The sequence below is a fragment of the Bemisia tabaci genome, chromosome 2, assembly GCF_918797505.1.
Source record: "Bemisia tabaci chromosome 2, PGI_BMITA_v3".
NCBI lineage: Eukaryota > Metazoa > Arthropoda > Insecta > Hemiptera > Aleyrodidae > Bemisia > Bemisia tabaci.
This window is the reverse complement of record NC_092794.1, coordinates 44,481,412-44,504,533: the sequence shown is the minus strand read 5'-3', so window position 1 is coordinate 44,504,533 and position 23,122 is coordinate 44,481,412. Positions and strand designations below refer to the sequence as shown.

The 23,122-nt window shown below is 39.5% G+C and overlaps 3 protein-coding genes across 5 annotated transcripts in view; 2 read left to right on the top strand and 1 right to left on the bottom strand.

Moving 5' to 3' along the window:
• LOC109039997 (neurobeachin-like protein 1) overlaps positions 1-23,122 on the bottom strand; it is a 504,582-nt gene that overhangs the window by 199,332 nt on the left and 282,128 nt on the right. The gene's annotated exons all lie outside the window — the stretch shown is intronic.
• LOC109040000 (uncharacterized) overlaps positions 1-23,122 on the top strand; it is a 62,033-nt gene that overhangs the window by 21,719 nt on the left and 17,192 nt on the right. The gene's annotated exons all lie outside the window — the stretch shown is intronic.
• Positions 11,292-21,294, top strand: LOC109040092 (uncharacterized). Its single transcript, XM_019055893.2, has 3 exons — positions 11,292-11,451; positions 14,220-14,594; positions 16,750-21,294. Exons 1-3 carry the CDS (start codon positions 11,440-11,442, stop codon positions 17,251-17,253), a joined length of 891 nt encoding a protein of 296 aa, XP_018911438.2. The 5' UTR covers positions 11,292-11,439; the 3' UTR covers positions 17,254-21,294.

The window sequence follows — 23,122 nt, the reverse complement described above, 5'->3', positions numbered from 1 at the left end:
TGAGACCCCTAAGAATATATGCATAACAAGGCTCACGTCATAATACACATAGTTTCGTTTGACAGAAATACGTCCAACTTTAACTCATAATACTTTAAACTTCCGAGAAGATGAAAGAATAACTATAAGACACTAATAAGAATGCAGAATCAAGCAGCATTCGTTCAGAATATCCAAGAAATATGAGATGTGCTTATTCAACCGCATGTTACACTAAACGTGAGGGGAAGGGTACCAATCACAGCAACATTAATGTCGCTTCGTAAGAAATTCAATAAAAATTGATCTCAAACAATAAACAACGAAAAATGCATTCTGTCCTAAATCATGCACGATAATTGGCGCCCATCGATTGGAGGACGAGTTGAGCAACAGATAAACACACTCGTAAACAAAAGAGCTAGGCCGACTATTATTGACACCTAGAGATAGTCAGAATCTTTAAAAAAAAAACACCTAAAACTAACTCCTTATAAGAGTATTATTACTATCGTACATAAAAAAGTCCGGATAAAAAGTTAATCAAATCAAATAATAACTCACAAAACGGGAATCTGGGTCACTGGACCTCCAAATTGACCGTTAAACAAGCATAATTCTATTCTAAAACATTCATTCTTGACGGATTTGTTTTTTCTTACATATAATACTACTTCACACCGCCAACGCATTCCCTGCATAAAAAAGCGGGAAAAATATTCCGCGGCTGTGAGGAATATAGTTACATAACGGACGAAGCAAAAAAACATGGATAGCCTACATCTATCTCGATGTTTACCAGCATTACCATAATGTAATTGTCATTGATGAGGTCAAAGGCCCATTTTATAATAAGGAGAGAAGGAGACACATTAGTGCGGTATGAAGCAAAATTTATGTTTTAAAAAGTTTTTTTACAGTTATATACTACTTACTTGACCGCCCACGTGTGTAGTAATTTGTTTGCCAAAGAAATTAAAGGAATTGAATCCTTAAACAAGATGAAAATTCTCAAGACAAAAACAATTTTACGTAAAAATAGTCAAAATGCACACTGTCCTCCATTGATTTATCTTTCATTTTAAGCAACAAAAAACGTGGTTTTTATAAACAAGCGGATGAATTTTTTTCAATTATTGATCAAAGAAGCGATTAAGGTTTTTTTCGAACGAAAACATTACCTACATAATTTTCAATCCACCGAAATTCCTTGAAAATAGAATTTATTGACCGGCTTCATATGTTTTTTAGTTTTTTTTAAAAAAAAAAAAAAAAAAGGAACGAGCGTTTTGTAGAATTTTTTTTTTTTTTGAAAAAATACACACATACTTTGATAGATTTTAAAAAAATTTTATATCAGGAAAAACAATCTCCCCAAGGTTCAAACTGTACATATGCAATATAGAATTTTCAAGAGTTTCTAAAAAGAAAGTATTAAGCATGATCTTTTCTAGAATTTTGAGTTTAAAAGAAACACCTCGGAAACCACTAGTTCCAACAGATGGTACCATAAATTGAATTGAATTAAGCAGGAAGGAAGCAAGCTAAAAATACGGGGTTATGACGGACTTACAAAAATCCACTTGGAGGATACTTTCTCCTGCCAAAAAAAACAGCGTGCAAAAAATCATTACAACTTGACGCATACATGAACTTGATTGTAGTTTTATACTGATCCTAGAGAAAGTGGAAAACCTTAAATCCTTTCTTCTCTGTTTTAACAAGATTGACACTTCGTTTCTTTAAGCAAAGCTCAGTCCAATTTCACGACGCAATCTCTGTTTCCACTAAAACTCGACTTCGATCGATCCACCGATACTGTCTAAACCTCACTCACAATCACAGAAGTGTCAATGTGTCAAAACAAGTGACAAGATGATGATTTAGAAGGAAAAAATGGACTCATTAAAATGAAGCTAATTCAATTAGCAGTAGACTTGAGCCAGATGACTAACTTTTGATATCATTATTACTTGTTTATTCAATTCGGTTTCGCAATGACCGGGCTCAACGGAGGGGCTTTTAGCAGTTTCATAACTCGCTGCTCCCGGCGCCGGATTTATTTGCGCAAGTAGGGAGCACATCGACCGGGGGCGGGGGGGGGGGGCACTAGGGGAAAACACGGTCAGAAGGCTCTTGTTTTTGCGCTGAATCTTGTAACAAATATCGCGGCGACATGCGATCGCACGTGAACGCTAAAAAAAAGGACATGTGTACGAGGTGAGCGGAGGAGGTGCCTCGAGGCGCTTACCCAAAGCATGAGCTTTTGAAACGGAGGGATCACGTTAGATGGCGAACGAGCAGGTTGCGGAGCGAATATCCCCTGACAGCACGCCGGAACACGCGATTTTGTTGAAACGAAAACGATGCACTATAATCTTCAGAAAATATATTTTAGGGAGTAAGCTCTGGAAAAAAAGTGTCTTGGATCTGGAGTCCCGTAACATGAATCCGGGAGAGTATTATCTCTGTGCCACTCTCTGATTGGTTCATCAGTTTTAGGCTATCATGCAGTTCCAAAGTTGTCTCAATATAAACAAACCCGACCTAGAGGGACACGTATTATCGGCTAAGAAATGAATGATAATCACATTCAAAGGTTGATTTTTGGCAAAAATATCCATCAAAGTTCGATCTGAACTCAATTCAGAAGTTGGATATAAAAAAATTCTATCACATCCAAAATCTCGTCTAGAGCTTTGTAGAACTTTGGCAATATCTTGTTTGTTTACATTTGGCTAAACTAGGAGCGGAGGCGCTAGGGTTTGTTTACATTTGGCCAACTTTGGGGCTCCATTATAGCCGTCCAAGCAGAGACCGGCACACTTTTTCTATGGTAAAATGATTGAGATGACATTCCTCTCTCGTATACAGGTAAGTACTCTAGATCCAGAGAAGGAGGCGTAGGAGGCTTATGCTCCCCCCTCCCTCCTCCTGATCGCCCGAAAAAGGGAACGAAGAAAGAGGAAGGAACGGAAGATAGAAGAGGGGAGGACGCGTATACATATACTTGATAATTTTTTATGATGCAATTGACTCAAACTGCATATGCTTTAAAATGTCTGAATTTTTCGGGGGAAGCCCTCCAAACTCCCTGACGCCCTCATCCTTCCAGTACAAAGTGTCTGGATTCGCCTATGAATAATCCAGACTCTTAAAAAATTTGACAAGAAAAAATGCTAATGATTCAATCGGATTTTTGCTAAAAACAGAAGGGAATCCGCATAAATTACGAGGCTCTCGAAGCAAAAATGCGATTGAATCTGGAGTATTTTTTCTTATCAAATCTTTTAAGTCTGCACTCTGGATCCAAGATACTTTTATTCAGTGAGGGGTGTTTTTAAGTAATCTCGGAGAAAAAACTTGCGCATTTTCAGTTCTAGAAAACTGTTTTAAAATGTTAAAAAAGCGAATGGTTTAAGCTTGATTTTAATACATAGGAAGTACACATATTTTGAAAAGAGAATTGAAAACCCTATTTTTGACAAACACTTCTAAGCGAGTAAAAAAGAATAACGATGGCTAAAGTGCTAATCTCCATTGCAGTGTTTCAAAATAAGTGCTTTTATTTCATTTTTTCAAAGAGAAACGAGTCGACTACGTACATAGCTTAATATCCCTACAAAATATTCTGCTCATAGAAAAGATAAATCGAGGAAATTTTCAAGAAATGAAGTTGACTAGTTTTCCGAGAAAAAAGTAAAGCATGAGCGGAAGTCTGCGATATTGCAAACGGAGACACGCGGTTCCGCACTTTAGCCATCGATAATTCGTCGTCTCTCGGACGAAGAAACGTAACTCTATTTAAAGGTTTAACTTCGAACTAACTTTGTTTGTGAAAATAAACTGAATAAGGAAAGCATCGAATACGCTATTTCTCGGGGCGCTATCGCACTATCCACAGAAAAAATGGCCTTACTGCGTGGGGACAACATTTTTGGGGGCACTGGGTTTTTTCAGTTGGGTTGAAACGTTTGAATTCGATATTTCAACGGAAAATCTCTGATATTTCTGAGGGTAAGTCGCCAGTGTCATAGTTTATTTTTCGTCAACAGAGAACGCCAAATTGTATTTAAATCCGACGATTGTGAGCCCTGAAATGGTCAATGGGTTCAGTTCCCATGTGTCTAAAATTCGATGCTATCCAAAGAACCTAATCAAAAGCCCATAATAACAATAATACGATTCTAAGTCTACCAATGCGTCAAAAAGGCCAAAATCCAACGCCAGGTCGATACAGCTCGTACGGTGACATTTTATCGAGCTCCATACAAGATGAAAACTTCTGAAAGGGTTAATTTTAAGGTTCTTCATAAGGTTCTATGGTTGTTACCGAGAAGCATTTTGTACCGACACTTCTAACTGAATCGCGAGGACTGTTAAGTTGATTCCAAAAGAATTCAGCATCGATGCGGAACAGGTTAACCCACGGTTGTGACCTGTAAAGTCATTCACTTAACTTTCCGACGTACCATGATTCAAAACATCCTCTGCACTGGAAAAGAAAAACACATTGGATCTAGATTCCAGACTCTTGAAAACATTGACAAGGAAAAATACTCTTGATTCAATCGGATTTTCGCTTGAATCAAAACGAAATCCGCTTAAATTAAGAGGCTTGGTTCTTGATTTAAGCTAGATTCTGATTGAATCAAGAGTACTTTTCCTTGTCGATGTTTTTAAGAGTCTGGGACTCTAGATCCAATGTGTTTTTTTTCCAGTGTGGGATGCAGGAATGACATTTTCAATGAGGTAACGACCACAATACTTTGATGCTCTGACCCTATTAAATAGTTAAAAAGCAAATAACGAGACAGAATACTCATACGTAAAAGAACAACCATAAGAATGCCTCCCATTTTGGGGAAAAATATAAGTACTAAAAGGTTAAAATTTTGTTGCGAATCACAATCAACAACATAATAATCATTATATTTTGTTCCGAAAAATGCATGTTTTGCGTAATGGATCTCTCAGTTTAGATAGGACAGAGTTGAAAAAAAAAATGAGGTCACGATTAAATCGATCAATTGATCGTGAATATTGAAAAAGCATCTAGAAAAGGACAGAATACCTCTTAAAAAGAGGCGCGAAACCACTATCACGGTAGAGATAAAAGCATATTGAGGCCTCTTAAAAGTGCCTTCAATTAACAAGGTGACAATACGCACCAGTATGATTCACTCGTTGCAGATACATCAGGAGCTTGTGAGCAATGTCATTACTGTTCTGCTCTATTAGACAACATTTTAATTTTATGAACACCTAGAGCAGAAAATAGAAAAGAAGCTTATTGCGTTTCTTCGTGACGGCATCCAATGTGTACGAAACATACAACATTTTATTAATCGACAGTCGATTAAAAATTCACATTTTATTTGTTCAATTACTTGACCGTAGAATTGGTGAACAGAGTGATAGATAATCATCCAGCGGTCAAGTAATATCGTGTAAGGAAATGACTTCGACAGTAATTTCTCAGGCACATGACGAGTCCAAAAATTCTTTTTAAACTCATATTTTACGGACTTCTGTATGGACGAAAATAAGTTAAAAAATTAATTATGAAGAATAAACATTAGTGAGAGCTAGAGTTTAAAATATCAGAGTTTAAAATACTACGATGAACTAAGTTGCGAACTTAAAATAATCAAAATTGAAAACCTAATAGTATACAGTTGACAAATATGTTTTTTCCTCTCTCCTTGAAATATGGTCTATAATGAACACCATATAGGCGCTTCTTGAGTGGATTAACTTTAAAACCGGAGAGCATACATATTGTGAGACTCTGGAAATAATGTGCTCTGAAACGCGGCAGAGTTTAGATTATGAATGGAAAAGAATGATTTATGAGAAGAAACACAAACAAATATTTGCGCTGGCAGCGACTGGACCAGCTGCTGTAGTATTTCTAGTGAAAATGACATTGACTATCCAACTTCTCGGCGCGCTCCGAGGGACTGAGGGGGCTAAAACTCTAAATGTCACAAGAAACAATAAGGCACTTACATTCTTTTGTCGTATTTGACATTTCGATTCCCCGTGTCCTGATTGCACCTCAAAAGGAGAGACTTAACACTCCTCAGTATATGAGCACGGTGGCATTGAGGGAAAACACTTGATTGCTCATGATAAGTAGGCGAGGAGCGTGTGAACTTAAAAAAAGGTCAATTCGGCAGCATTTTGCGTTTCAATGAGCCTTTGATTTCACTTAGGTCTTGACCCAACTGAAGTCGGCCTTGAAAATAAAACTGCGGAGCTGGTGGTTGTTTTCACTTGATCGAGGTTGTTGATTTTTGATAACGCTAAGGTTACGAAATAAAACAGCTTTGAAAACTAGAGCTCGTGCTTTGAAGAGCTTCCCGCTTGATTTAATTAATTATTAAATGTAAGTGTTCAATTGTCTTCGTCTTCGTTATTTTTTTGAGGGAAATTGTTATTTCCTCTTCTCTTAGAAAGAGAGTGTTACAACTCGCCGTAGAAATCAAGTCAGGTTTTTTTAGGTGAAAAATAACTAAGATATTCCAGCTTTCCCGCTTGAAGTTGGTTAAATTCTAAATGGATATATTTTGAGACAGAATACAGGAACGAAACAGTTATAAAGATGATGAAAGCAAATTCTGGGCAAGAATTAAGTATACAAGCGCCTTATTTTTGCAGAATTTTACTGACGGAGCATGGTACAGTAACTGTCCCAAAAATTTTCGAATAGTTACAGCTATTTAGAATAAAAAAAAATAGCAATGACGACCAGATAAACATGATAAAGTCACTCAGCACACAGTAATGCTAGGCTGAGAAGAAACGCTGTTTAGACATTCAGAATTCTCAAAATTACCTCTAAAAATGAAATTTCTCAGTATAGTTGTGAACGTTTCCATTTTAGATTCAGTAGTGAATAAAATTCTGTGAAAATTTGGAATTAAAGTAGACATGAGCCATTGAGAAAGTTTGAGACTTGTGAGAAGAAATATAGCAACGTCCCGAGGATCATCCACCTCCTTCAAGGCACGAAGAGTAGACGGATGGATAAAAGAAATGCTTGAAAGGCCAGCCGGTGAGAGCAATGAACGCCGTAATGTCGTTATACTACCTTTCGTGTATACAAATTTGAGGGGCAGCTCGATTGAAGGAGTAAGTTCGTCAGCAAACATACAAAATAATACGGTAGAGAAAGCACGATGACTAAAATGTCAGCTCTCGAACTCCACAGTAATGGGAGCATGCGACCGAGGTATCCCGTTCAAAAGTCTTGAGGATACAAAAAGTCATTCTGGCAGAATACAGTTTTTTCGGCGAAAATATAAAATATTCTACGAAAACACACTACACATTAAAAATAGTATAACCAAAATCTTGCACTAGAAAAAAAAAACACATTGGATCTAGAGTCCAGACTCTTAAAAACATCCACAAGAAAAAATACTCTTGACTCAATCAGATTTTAGCTTAAATCAAGAACCAAGCCTCTTAATTTTAGCGGATTTCCTTTTGATTTAAGCTTGAATCTGATTGAATCAAGAGTCCTTTTTCTTGTCAGTGTTTTCAAGAGTCTGGACTCTGGATCCAATGTGTTTTTTTCCAATGTGTGTTAATATGAGAGGTAAAACGCGAAGTAACACAAGTTGTTGGTTGATTTTGTTTTGGTGTTAGTTTTTCCTGTGTCAAATCGACTGAATTTACGGGTTGAAAACCGACGATCTCGTTAAAAATGTATCGCCGGTCTCCAGGATTGGACCTGGATCACATCGGTGGAAGTCTGATGTGCTGGCCCAGAGGCGGATCCAGCAATTTGGCAGCGCTGGATTTCCTCCATTTAAACCTATGCTAAAAAATCGATTATTGTCGGGGCAACTGGCCCCTCTAAGAATCGATACATTTCCATAGGTTCAAATGGAGCAAAGACAATGTTGCCAGTTTGCTGGATCCGCCAATGCGCTGGCCGCGCTCGCAAGTCGCCACCTCTGAATAGGAAGAAAACAAAAGTACATAAGTTCATCTGGACACTCTCTTTATGATCCCATATCTCAGAGCCACCTACGGTTTGAGTCAATTTAACACAAAATTGTGTTGAGCAACTAGGTCCTTGACGTTGATCAGAAAAAAAAAAAACCTGACATAAAAGACGGAAATTTTTAACTAAGCAGGAGCGTGTACACTGTTGAAAATTTACGAGTTCGTTCCACTTTTATCTGGGAGTTCATTTCACGTTACATTTTAGGTGGCCACAAGTTGGGGCACCATACAATAAAAAGTGTTGCATTCAGTCATGCGAATTGCTGAGATTATGGGTGCTGAGTGGTGGCGTAAGAAAAAGGACTCTTGATTTAATCAGATTTAAGCTTAAATCAAGAGGAAATCCGCTCAAATTAAGAGGCTGGGTTCTTGATTTAAGCTTAAATCTGATTGAATCAAGAGTATTTTTTCTTGTCGATGTTTTTAGGAGTCTGGACTCTAGATCCAATGTGTTTATTTTTCCAGTGTAGCTAGATAAAATAACTGGAAGTAGGAGGCGCCAAAATGAAATAAAAAAAAATTGGCTGCGTGCCGCATCGTAACAGAAGTTTTGAGGCTGGCTATAGCTTGTGAAATAATGGCCTTCGATTCAGCTTTAGCGATTAAAATTTGTCTTTTTTCCTCCCAAATTTATTTTACCTCGGCGCAAGGGATTTTCTGAGAGTTTGATGAGACGAAAAAATGTACACCCCCGTGCATTTTTATTAATATTTGGTAACTTTAATGTCCTCCGAAACTGGCCGACTCCGCAGCAATATACGCTGATTGAAATGAAATTCAGTCACGGCAGAAATTTCATGCAAACAGAAATTATAGACACCACAATTACTCATCACATGCATCAAGTTTTCTATTCTGAGGTGGGATATTCAAAATTTACTAATTAAATCCATTGTTTTTCCATTTACTGATTTGTATGACTTTTTTTCCCGGTATAAGGCGGTAATCCAGAATTGCGCGAAAGGTCTAAGAACATATTTAAGGATTATGCGAAAAAGGCACAAGGATTGCGCGAATAGAAACCTTAACATCTGCCACGGAAATGCGCGAGTTTTAGAATGAAGTTAATTTAAGGTAGAAGTTTGGCAAAGCAGGAGACATTTGGAAAATAAACGCATTGTGATATGTTACGCTAGTTTATTTAGGTTAGTTTGTTGACAAATCATCGATGTCTTACCCTCTGACGATAAATGAAGTGATATGATTGAATATTGGTCAAGGGTATAAAGAACTTACCTAACTTTTCTAGGAAAAAAATATTTATTTGGGAGAAATGAGGCAACGTTGAAATGCTTATGCGGCGTCAAAATACAACATGGGCCTTTTAAGTTCTATTATTCGATGCCGCGATTACTGAGACGGGAGTTCGGATAATCGCGCCAAACAGTGCAGCTGGCGTTAAACGTACGTTAGCGCCTACAAGACTGTAGGAATACTTCGCGCATTGCGCCAAACAGTGCGGTTGGCGTACAGCCCATATCAGCGCCTACAAGACTGCATGAATACTTCTCGCATAGCACCAAACGCAGTTCAGTCGGTCAGTTGCCCTGAAACGCATATCAGCGCCTACAAGAATATATAGGAATGCTGTTGGACTGCGAGTCATCATGTTTGACTTTCTGCTCAAGTTTTTACCATAATTAAAGGGGAAATATGTATCCTTATTGTAACGATTCATAAACTCAGATGAGATTTAATTTTGTTTTGGTTACATTAAAAGAAAATAAACGAACGAAAACATTGAATCGAAATTTTCGATACTTTTATTTGAGATAATTTAGGTAAATTCGCGGAAACTTTTCAGAAAAACTGTGTGTAGCTTTTTAGAAGCATGTATTAGAGATAAAACATAAAAGTGGTGCATAACGTTGCAATCAGAGATAAATATACGCATTCTTTCGGGTGTACCCGTCGTGTTTTGATTCCATCCATCTCTTACAAAACTTGAACATGGTTGTTCTACGATTTTTTACGTGTGGTTTTTTTTCAGTGGTTAGTAGCCAGAGGCCCCTAGTTCACTTTTTAAAAGTCTATGAAAGCTCTCTGGGCCATCCGTGCTGCGAGGGCTATTCATCGAAGAGAGACATGCCTGTAAATGAATAGGGAACGAACGGTCTTCCGCGATGTAGCTATCTACCACAAACTACCATGGTTGCCAGATAAACGTTTCCTCTTTGAATATTGAATGTCGCGCAAATATGTGAGTTTTTAGTACCAGAAAAATTCTCGCAATCCTATGCATATCAAAAAAGGTAAAATAAGGGGCATTCGCGCAATTCTATCGCAGGAGTTTGAGGCCCATGCGTTCTCTGCGTGTATTACGCTAAATGCGTTTCATGAGGTAGTTATTTGTTGGATTCCTTACAAAAAGATTTTGTTTTTTTTCAGATGCTTACAATTCCTCGAAGATAAATCGAGGAAAAGGATAACATACCATAAAAAGTATCAAAGTTTATGAAAACCCTGTAAGAGCAGAGAACCTGTCACTTGTGGCGAATTCATTTGTTCTTGCGGGGAAGGGGGGGGGGGGGTTGGAACAAATTTTGGAGGATTACTCAACAGACGAAATCTCCATTAATATTGGACGTAGAAACTTGGCATTTGACAAATCTTCTTAATTGTTGCTCATCTAAAAGTTTCTTTCGTCAAAAAAACATTAAACACGAATAATTAAATCGAGTCAAAAGTTTTGACAAGCCTTTGACTCAAAACCTTTCCAACCTCTAAGCTGCGGGGCGATTATTGAAACTGATAGACAAAGCGATAGACAAAGATGACATAGGGGGTATAAAGCAATTCTATTGGTTGAAATGGGTAGTTCTCATCGACTAAGGGGGAAAATGATAGACTAACTGTCGGGTTTCTCGTGGGTTGCCGTTACTTAGTCGATTACCTACCTCCTTTGTCCATTGCAACAACCCGTTTCCACCAATAGGATCCCTCCAAATCCCTTTTGTCGTCTTTGTCTATCGCTTTATCTATCAGTTTCAATAATCGGACCGCTGGGACTTCGCCAAAATAGTAGGAACTGCGAACTGCACTGGCCACTGGACCATATCAAGGTCTAATGACAGATAACCGAATCGAGGCGTCTCAAACGTCGGTGGCAGAAAATCACCCTGCGCCATCAGATCGGACGGAAAACCAACGATAGACAAGGTATAATCGAGGAAACCTGCGAGGAAAAATACAGCGCTGCACTGCTCTACTTCTCCGCCGCGTCGTCATATTTCCTTCGGATTTTTAGGGTTAAGTGTACTCGATGAGGGGAAAATTTGGACGAGACGACAACGGTGGATTTTGTGACCGATGTTTGCGCCACCATCCTCATGCTTTTCTATGGCGGGTCACAGTGACCCACCAGCCGAGTGGGCGAGAAAACTTCGCCGCATCGAGGCAGTTTCCCGAGTTCATTGTCAGTAGTGCGAATCTCACTCAGTGATGCATTTGAAGGTAAGAAATTATCCTGTTTTCTTTGTAACGTTTAATGGACCTTCATACCTTTATTTGGCCTTTATTTATGCACTTAAACATTTCTTCATAGAAATGTTTAACATGTTTAAAATGTTTAACATTGTTAAACATTTCTAGATAGAAATGTTTAAGTACATGTTCAGTAACCTTAAACATATGTTCAGGGTTACCTAGGATGTCTGATTTACTCTTTTTTCGATCAGATTAACCAAAAGGACTTGTTTGATCGACCACATTCAACGATCAAAATTATGCAACGCTGGAAAGTAGTCATTTTTTTTTAAAGTGAAAAACGAAGAATTCAGCAACTGCTTAAGATTTCCGATATAAAGCCCATTGAAGCGGTTGAGTGCAATTTTTAGGAGAGCATAGAGGGAAAAAAAGAATAATAGATAATTCAGGGAATAGGGCAAACTTCTTAAAATACTTAGGGGTGGACTTCAAAATCTATCAATTAAGTAATGTTTAAGTGATGCGGTTTTTAGATCTTGCAGGTATCCTCCGTTTTATTGAATCCAAAAAGTTATACAGAGAAAGAGAGGAAGGAGATACTTACACGCAGTCACCGCGTCAATTTAGCTTCTATATTTACAGCTGTGTGTGAACCACAATTATCAAAAATAGCAATTTACCTGCAACAAAAAGAAAAATATGAAATATTAGTAAAAAATGTGTGAAACTTTCAAGTAAATCAACAGTTTTAAGTGTTACAGTCAATTCAAGGATATTTAAGAATTAACATCAAAATTTTCTAGAAAAACCGGAATTATACAGCCAAAGAATGTTCAACACTGGTTCTCTTTATACTGTATTTTTTGAGGGTTTTATGCTCAAAATTTGATGTTCACTACCATTATCAGAATTGTGATACTCACTATGACAAATATTTTAACTGAAACCTCCGTAAAACATAAGTCATATCGATAGATTAGCTTCAGAAGGACAATTCAAATTTGCTCCATAAGCGGTTATTTTCTTGAAAGGCCCTTCTGTGAGGAGGGGAAGGGGGGGGGGAGTAGTGGCGCTGGCTCGGGGTTCATCGGGAAAAAACCTTCATAGAGGATAAAATTATTGTTTTGACCCACAGAACATACTCCTATAGTCCGGCCGTTGAACCATTGGACACCCTGCATGGAGAATAAAGAGGTCTCCTACCTCTCTCTTCTCCGTCCTAACTTGGACTTCGCTAATTAATTGTGGTAGAACCCAAGGTATCTGTTCATTTAGCCACGGCTCGTGGCGCCACGCAACAAAAATTGTTGCGTTTAGCCACAAGTTATAGGTGCTGTGTGGCTAAATGAAACATTCAAAATGAGTGTGGCTAAATGCAACAAATTTTGTTGCGTGGCGCCACGCAACAAAAAATGTTGCATTTAGCCACAGAAGTTATGTGTGATCTGAGTTATCTGTGGCTCATTGCACCGCAGCCAACAGGGCTACGGTGCAATGAGCCACAGATCTTGGCGCCACGTTCGGATCTCGGCTAAAATTCGGGCACAGCGCCACAGAGTGTGGCGCCACACTCCTGCAAAATCCTCAAATTTCCCTTATGTTTAAAACCGCTTAAGTGCTGGTGCAACCTGCCACAAAGTTCTGCTTACAGTTGACTTTCCGCTCATCTTTGACTTTCGTAAAAAACTGTCCAACCAACTTTGATAAACTTTCGAGCGTGGCACTACGCACCAGCGCATGAAAAAATCCGGGCCCAGCGCCACAGGGCCGAGCGCCACAACTCACGATTGCCTATCGCCTGAATTACGGGCGCGCATCGGGTAGCGAGGCCCGCGTCGCTCAGTAGCGCATGAAAAAATCCGGGCCCAGCGCCACAGGGCCTAATCCACCTGAGGTTAGGTTAGGTTAGGTTAGGTTAGGTTATGTTAGGTTAAGTTAGGTTAGGTTAAGTTAGGTTAGGTTAGGTTAGGTTAGGTTGGGTTAGGTCAGGTCCGATGCGACGCGACGTGGGCCTCGCTAACAATATGTTGAATTGTGGCTGTCTAAATTTACCTAATCTAATATGCTTCGCCTAGAAGATTACCCTCAGTATTCATGAGTCAACTCAAATCTATCTCACTTATCTGTGGCTAAATGCAACAATTTTTGTTGCGTGGCGCCACGCAACAAAATTTGTTGCATTTAGCCACACTCATTTTGAATGTTTCATTTAGCCACACAGCACCTATAACTTGTGGCTAAACGCAACAATTTTTGTTGCGTGGCGCCACGAGCCGTGGCTAAATGAAATGTAATCGAACCCAAGTTAATTGTGGTGGTACCCCAATAAATTAGGTTACTACCCCAAATGTCGCGATACTTTACCCCAACTCGAATTACAGTAATACCGAAATTAATCGGTAATGCCCATAATAACCAACACATTAGGGTAGTACCAAAATTTTAAACCCCTAAAACTTTTTCTTCCGTACGTTCATTAAATATTTGTCTTAACTATTCTATTTGTCTTCGACTTATATGGAGACTTAAACGCAAGGGCAGGACGATGATCAAATGTTTCTATGTTCGCAGGTCCTTTTCGCGTTGGTGATTTTATTTGTCTTAACTATTCTGTTTGTCTCCGACGTATATGGAGACTTAAACGCAAGGGCAGGACGATGATCCACTGTTTTTATGTTCGCAGGTCCTTTTCGCATTGGTGATTTTATGTGTCTTAACTATTCTGTTTGTCTCCGACTTATATGGAGACTTAAACGCAAGGGCAGAACGATGATCCAATGTTTCCATGTTCACAGGTCCTTTTCGCGTTGGTGATTTTGTTTGCCATTAGGTTCCGGGCGGCGGCGACCTCTTCAAGCGACGAGCGGACAAGAGAGCGGCAGAACGGATTTAAAGGGAAGAACTACCCTCTGGGGGCGCCCAATTCCAACTCGCGGAAGCTCCAACGCGAAGAATCGACCAGCGGGGAGAGCGAGGAGAACGAGAAAGACACCCGTGATCGGGCCCAACTCCCGGCCCCTGCTCACTCTCACAGAGGTCATAGACATCCCCTTGGGGCCCCCGGCGCCGGGGGAGGTGTAGGAGGAGGCGGAGGGGGTGGCGCCCCTTTCTCCCAGTATAGCTACGGATACTCGATCCCCGATCATGAGTTCGACCACAACCAGAATCAAGTAAGAACTCACATTTTGTTTGAGGGAGAAGTGGAGACATTCTCTGAACATGGCAGAGAATGGCAAGAGACAGGTTGCCGAAGAAGGTCCTTCAAAGGGGTCCTCCTGGGAGAGGGCGCAAAGGGCGTCAAATGAGAGGTTGGAGGGAGGGAATTGAAGCAGAAATGTTCAGGTGCTCAATACCCAAACGTTGAGGTTCAGCAGAGGGCAGTGGAGGTTAAGTGTCGTGGAGCGCGAGGGAGTGCTACGAAGCGACCTAAACCTAAATGGACTGCATTTTGCAATTTGGACCTATAAATTCTGGCTCACTTGAAAAAACACTTATGTGCATAGGGAAACTAATGGCACATACGTTGTTTTTAAACCGGGCCGGAATTTACAGTTCCTAATTGCAAAATGTAGACCAAATGTATGTATGTAGAAGCGGAGACATGTTTCAGAAAAGTGGCACGGAAAAAAATGAAATTTCTGCTTTAACGATTTTGAAGTGAAAAAAAGTGTCCGAGATGTTTCAATGTAGATTTTACAGATAAAAAAAGGTTAATTCAACCACCCCCCCTGGTTAAGTTAGCTTTCCACTATTTTAAAATGTACATTTGGACGTATTTCTGCCAAACGGAACTATGTGCATTATGGCGTGAGCTCTGTTATGCATATATTCTTATGGGTCTCAGGGCTCATGTCTTAATGCACATAGTTCCGTTTGACAGAAATATGTTCATTTGAAACATGTCGGACATATTTTTTAACTATTTAATTGTTTAATCAGCAATCCATTCTTTTCCGTGTGCATCAGTTGCGCTAGTTACAGAATTGTGTTCTGATGGTTTCAGTTTATAGATCAGTAAAATACGAGTGGATCTGTTCAAACGCCAAGTTTCTACGTTCAATATTGGCGGATATACCAATCATTCACAGACACGGCGTAAGACAATATCCACAGCGGTAGCGCGTCTGTGAAACACACATTTTTACTAGTTACTAGACCTAATACACATATGAAACCGAGGTGGAAAAGACGATGCTACTACGGGGGACGATGCACCATATGCCGAGTATTTCGATAAATGAAATTTCTATTCATCTTGAAATTATGCAGTTTTTTCGGACAAATTTATTTAATTTTGGCTAACTTATCAGAAATATTCAAAATACGACTATTGGTTTCCTTTTTTATTATCCATTAGTCCATTATTATTATACGTATGTGCTGATTATTAGCACAGGAAAAATTATCCACCATGGCTATAATACTGCCTTGCTAAGATAAAACGCCGCATGAATATTCGAGAATTGCCAAATTTCTCCCAAAAAAACATGCATTTTGAAGGAGTTATGCATATTTTTCCTTGAAATTTCCAGATATATTAGATAAAATCATGGACAAAATTGAACGAAAAAAATGAGGGAAAATATTCATAATTTTCTCAGTAAATTCGTATTTCTTGAAGGAAATATGGCAACGCCTGAAGGCTCATACGGCGTTCTTCGTTGAGAGGGCAGAATAGCCTATTGTACTGGACTATAATACTGAGTTGTCCAATCATGAAATGGCGTGCTTTCTTACACATGCGTTAAAGTCTCCAAGCTTTCCTGTCTGTTTCTCGACTCATAAAAGTGTGCATACACGAAAATTTCTCAGCATCGGACGGATTGGCCCATTGGACTGGACGAATAGGAAATTGTCTGGCATAGTCCTGAAATAGTGTTTTTTCCTGCGCATGGGTTTAAGTTTCCACGCTTTCCTTTGTGTTCCCAGACTTATTAATAATGCTTCAGTGCTGATTTAAAAGCAGCACTTGAATATTATTAAATAGAGAAACAAACAACCTTCCTTAAAATAATAATTAATATTATTTGAATGCTTGATAAGACGATTGTTATGATAAAAAAGAAACAATGGAACTTGATACCTGATACTAGGACTGAAGCTAGACTTGAATAATTATTGGACTCAAATTTCGAATAGTTACTACATATCCTAGTTAATAAATGACACCCTGTTATTTAAAGTACTTTCAGTATTCAGTGACTAACTCAATAAATACAATAGATCATTCCTGATTTTGGCCAGTGGCCCATTAGTTTTCACCGGGAGTGCTCCCTTTCCCGAGATCATGATCGACTAATTCAATTCCCTGATCTCTGTTGACAGGGCCGGTACCACAACGAGGGTGGGCAGAACTACCAGCGGCCGACCCCGCCTCAGCATTTCTTCCACCACAGCCCTTACGACCGGTTCCAGCAGTACGACTACGACGCGGAGCGAGAACGGGCAGCCAAGTCGGGACCAGGGCCCGGACATGAAGGACCGCCACCCCCGCGGGCCCACCACCCTCATCCGGGGCCCCAGGGACACCAGGGCGTCTCTGCCTTGCGGCACGTGATCCCGGTGGCGCGGCTGGCATCGCCGTTCCCATACCCGCTGGGCTACTCGCCGCCGGTGACGCCCTTCGGGTTCCTCCCCCACTTGGCGCCCCCCATCACGTACCTGGCCCAGCCGACGCCCGTCATCTCCCAGTCCGTCCCGACCGTCGTCGCCTCCGCCACGCACGGCGCCCAGATCGCCCTCCCCGTCGCCCACGCCGGCGTCGCTGACGTCCCCTACCACGTCACCACCGCCGGGGACGAGACCCAGCTACAGGCCCACCAACAGTGAGCGTCGTGCGAGGGTCAAACTTTCGGCACACATTGAGAAAAATGAGGCTTTTCGATGTAACGGGAGAAGCTATATTGATACAGCTTTCCTGGGACTTCAAGGGGAAAAATTGCTGGTACTCCGATATTTACCTGACTTACATCTGGAAAAACTCGTGGCAACAAGAAATCTGCTAGCATGAAATGAAAACGCTACACTGGGAAAAAAACACATTGGATCTAGAGTCCAGACTCTTAAAAACATCGACAAGAACAAATAATCTTGATTCAATCGGATATGTGCTTAAATTAAGAACCAAGCCTCTTAGTTTGAGCGAATTTCCCTTTAATTTAAGCAAAAATCTGATTGAATCAAGAGTATTTTTCTTGTCAATGTTTTCAAGAGTCTGGACTCTAGATCCAATATGTTGTTTTTTTCCAGTGTATCCATAGTCCAAACTTTCTGATTACCTCAGCCATTATTCGAGTTATATAAATACGAAAACCAATTAAATGAATTCTTGTGAGGAAATCATTAAAAGTTACGACTAATCCTCTTTATCGGTGTTTAGCTTGAGGGTCAAGAAAATTTGCCTCATTGTCAGTGCAAGGAACGATTCATCTTCGGTAGTCCGTAAGGACACCCAAGTTATTAGTCCATACAGCCAACGTTTCAGTCGTAAAACCAAGCCGACAGGTTCAGGAAAAATGAGTCTCCGATGAAAGACGAGCCTCGAAAAGACGAGCAGAAACTCGAGTTACAGGTGCTAAAACCCAGACCCTTCGACCGAAAAGTTTGGCTACCTGGACTGAAAATTCTGGTATTTCATACAGATCAAAGTATTTTTCTTCTTCTTTTTTAAACAAAAATAAAACGAAGAATGTGTCACTACTGCAACAAATCACAAAAAGTCGTGCAAAATCCATGCATCCAATGTATAATCAACTCTGGCTTTTGGGAGGTTTCAATACTTTAGGGGAGGGAGCTGTAGACAAATCTCTTAAGCTAGTGGTGTCCAACTTTCAAGGTTGATTCAACTCTTGTTATAGGCTGATGGATATACGGTTTGAAATATTTTAAATGAATGTTGCTTTATACGAACCGTATCTTTCTTTCTGGGAGATAAGATGCTTTTCAAATAAGAAAAAGAACTTAATTTTACGTTAATTAAACAATAAATAATGGGGCATAATGGGGCAAGCTATGTGGGGCTTCCTTATTAATCCATACAAACAGAGCAGATTCTTCCTTCGTTTAAAAAAAACAAACGAACATATACTGAAAAATGCGATAAAACTTGACTACAAAAGTTTCAAAGGATTTATATAAACATATTTGCACTTAAAAGCACTACGTTATCCTTTAAAGGCCAAAACAGAATCCCAATCGATTCACCAGCCGCGTCTAGGGTGTAGATAAAAGGATAAAAACATTCATCTCGCTCTGTTAACTCCAAACTCAGCTTGAACCGGAGGGCACGAGGTCATGCATCGATAAGCTAAAATGACTGATTGTTCTCAACTTGAACCAGCATCGCAGAACATTGTAGCGATTTCCAATAGAGGAAGCAAGAAGCCGTGAGAACGGCCGGCGTTCCTAAAACAGCGTTCCGGAGCGGAATTTCTTCGATGAAATTTCATATTTTGCAAGGCGCGTTTCAGGGCGGCGAAGTGTGAGAGTGAACTGTAACGAAACGAGGAACCGCTGCTGCGTATATCATTAGTTTTTATTGGCGCGGTTACGCGCGGTCGCCGAACATCCGCCGAACTCCCCGTCGCACAGTGCAATGAACCATCATCGGGAAGAGGGGTTTCTTTTCCCCCATAAATTTTTTTCCAAAAACGCTTTCCCTGTGAACCACGGCCCCCAAAGTCGGAGAAAAAATTGTATTTTGTACACTCTAACAAAGTTGATCAACCGATATTAATGAAAATTGGTAACTGGAGTAATTTTTAGCGTTCTTTTCAGTTTTGACCTCCAAAAACGAGAAGAATCATTTTGAGGGGGGGGGAGGGGGTTTGGGAGGTATCGACCCTAAATGAGGCCAAAATTAATGATTTTAGCGACAAAAATTGATTTTTGACGGCACCACTTCATTCGGCGTTAAAAAATATTGAGAAAATATATAAAAATATTGAGAAATTGCATTTTTTCGCTATGACTCATGTTTTCGAGATAATGGAGACTGAAAGGGAATAAAAGGGGATAACAGGGAGATAATGGAGCCCCCAGAGAAAGCTTCTTTGGAAAAAAAAAAAGTTATACTACAAAAACGTCATTTTTTAACCCAAAGAATCGCCTCCATCGATATTCGTACTTAATCCTGGGACACCCTGTATTTTTTTTCCTCACTTATTAATCCTCTGAATTGTTTGTAAGGATCCATTATACTACTGAATTTTACGTTCGGGGTTTCCTTAGAACTCACTTAATCCCGATGCAAACCATGCATGGTCTTTATAAAAAAAGGATCCGTTTAAGGATACATCTAGTTTCGTATTAACGAAGATCTGAGCTTATAAAGTTTCCAAATCATGTCCGATCTCTTCGATTGCCTTTTCACTGTGCGACGGCCCGCGCCTCGTGCGCCATTCGGCCGCGAGGTGGCGCCCGCGTCGCGTCGTGGCGTCGCGCGGCCAACGATCCAAAGGTAAAAGCACTTATCTTTCGCCACGCTGAGATATGATATTCGGTAATGGGTCTTACTCAAACCCCGGCCGGGCGCCGAATCGCAAATCCCTCGATTAGATAATCGCAATTAGAGTCGCCCTCATGAGAAAATTGCGGCCCGTTGCACTGCGTTGCCCCCCGGCGACGCTCTCGCCACGTCAAAGTATCGCTGCAGTTTCGGCATTCCATCATACTGACGTCAGACTGGGGAGAACCGTGAGTGTAAATAAGAGGTCAAGAAACTTAGGGCCGTAATTCAAGTCCCTTCTTGAGCAATTTCTTCATTTAGGAAGCCCCATTGGGCACGACCGATCATTTATCGACATTCGATAATCGATAATCAGTAATCGAAACATGCAGCTAATCGATTAAGCGCTTAATTGGTAGCGATATAATCGATTAATTGATAATCGGTGGTTAATTGAATTTTTTCGAAATGTGCTAAAAAGGCCGGTTTGAAAACTAAAATCGCTTGAACTTTGGATTAATTCGCGCGAGAAAACGTTTCGTAGCAGAACGTATTACCTATCTGATTAATTAAAAACTAAGAATTGATTAGACTCAAACAGATACTTGGATTACACTTTGCAATTCGTGGCCCATTTTAGAAATAGCATACATGCCATTCGTTTCCCGATGCAGATATGTGCTTTTATGGGAGAGCCACAGATTCATTATTGCAGAATGTGATCCAACTGTTAATCAGTTACTTTAAACGATTATTAAGGGCTCGATTAATAAATTGATCGATTATTAATCGATAATTGGAACGTGCCTCCTACATGGTCTTACGTTGTGATTGAGGGAAGTTTGAGGATACCATTAACAAAACAACGAACAACAATTTTAACGAATCCTGTGGAAAATGTGCTACATCTCATTAAAGATAGGTGTAAAAAGTGGGTACTTGCCAGATGTACTCAATTTAGGTACTTCAGTACAAAAATAAACTAATGGCGTGGAGGTTGTTCCAGAAATGAGCCAGAAATAGTACAATTACACATCGCAAAGTGAAGTTCGCACTTAACCGTCATTGGCGGGTAATTGTATACGAAGCTTCATCTTCGATTTGTGCGGAGGATTTTTTAATAAAGTATATTTGTAGTTTAGAAGAAATTTTGATCATATTATAATTTTTAAGCGCAATATGCCTGTGCGCTTACAGTTAGACTAATGTGTTGTGAGGTTGTTTTGATTTGTAACGGAACATTATTTCATTGAATGTAGTTTAAGTGTATTTTTAAGTTAAAATTCCTGTGATAAATAAATTTTCGAATACTTAAGTCCAATTTTACCATCAGTTTTTTCCTTCATTTGATGTAAACATAAAGTGCCTGGCCGCTCCGAGGTGATATGACCTGGGTGATTGATATGAACCTTTGGAGTAATCTTTCCTCTTATTTAAGGGCAACAAAGGATTCTGGTTTATATTTTCATTTTTTTGGTAATTTTGCTTTTATACTCTTTTGTTCTATGTATAACAGAGAACCCTCGAGACGCTTTAGGCACTTTGATGGGGTTTTTTTTTATACTCGTCTATCCTTTTTCTTATGTTCGTTTTCCTTGAAAACTATTGTGGCATGATTGACCTGAAACATGCCCAATTTTATTCCATGAAGTGTACCGTTTCAATATCGGATCGGACATTCAATCTTGCGATTTTCTATTGAGTTTTGTAAGTGGACAAAACATGTTTTTTCCAAAGCAGACAATGTACTTGATAATCTTACCTTGATAAGAATTTCTGGGTCGTATAATAAAAATATCCCTCGGACAAGTGCGCAAAAAGGTAATAGAAACGCGTCTGATCGTGCATCCTAAGTAATAAAAAATATACATAACTCTATCATGACTGTCCATAAAATCTGAGAATGAAAGGGCTTGAGAACCAGGCATTTTAAACGTACGAAGAGAGTACTTGCTGTGGGGCCTCGCGCATTTTTCTGTAGTAGCCTTCCAGTGGAACACCTACTGTGCTCTGACCCGAACGCCCCGTGATCAAAGGTTAGCAAAGGTTACCACTGCTGCCATAACAATGGATGATTGTCGGAAAATCTTTAAAACATGCATTTGAATCGAGTTCTAGTAGCTCCAAAAAATCCACAAAATTAAATTATACAGGAGAGGAAAAACACCGATTTTCTTGTCAATCAAGTTGCCTAAAAATTTTCTGGAGCGTCCAAAAGATTGGTCAACATCTATTTGGAAGGTATAAGATAATTTTTTGGGTGGGAAATTTTTTTAAAACCATTTAAGGCTAATTTAGACTTTTGAACATGGGATGTTTCTCAAGGAAATGAAGGAAAACCGAGGCCTTATGTAAAAAAAGTGCGTTTGAAGTGGTGTTAACAGTTCATGCATTATCCACTTTAAATTAGCAAAAAGTTCCTTTAAAATGACTAGGAACTAATATAAATCAAAAAATAATCTTAAAGACTGCATCCGTTAAAAATCAGGATGACTTTTCTCAGTGAATATGGTGGAATTAGCTTATTTCCTCAGGGGCCTGTCTACTATAACTGAATTATTTACAGATTCTAAATTAAGATGCAATATGAAGTAAGTATGTCAAAGAGGGAAAATAATGAGGTCATAGATCTTATTTGTGAGAATGAGGGGAAGAAAATCGAAGGATAAGAACAACCATACGAAGGATAGAACACGGATAAAGGATATTGCATATCCTTGTTTCCGTTTCCTTCTATTTCTTTGTTTCGAATTTGATGAGGAGTCTTGTTTCATTACTTTGAAGCAGCGTATAGAGCATTTCTTTTGCAGGGGCAACAGTGTTCAAATTGGTGAAATATAAAATTCCAATATGACTCAATATATGCAGCGATGATAGGTTTGGAGCTCCCCTGCACGCACTTCAATGCAGGCCCGCCTTCTCCTCTTGTCCACCTTTGCCAAGTTTACGAGCAATTTCAATTGAAATAAACTTTTAAACTTTCATCCCTCCCAATGACTATACTCTCTACTCTCCGCCTCGGCGGGTATCTACTTCGTTCTTAATAAATATACAAATTGCTTATTTTAAAAAAAAAAATCTGCAAAGTACAGAAATAAAGTGACTTCATCAGTGAGATACTTCATTTTTTCCGTCGCAGATTTCCTCGGGCTTCGGCCAAAATCAGTTAGAATCAAACATTACAGGTGGAAATGTTGTCATGTCTCATAGTTAAATCCGAATAAAGTATCTCTATAAAACTTGAAACGATTT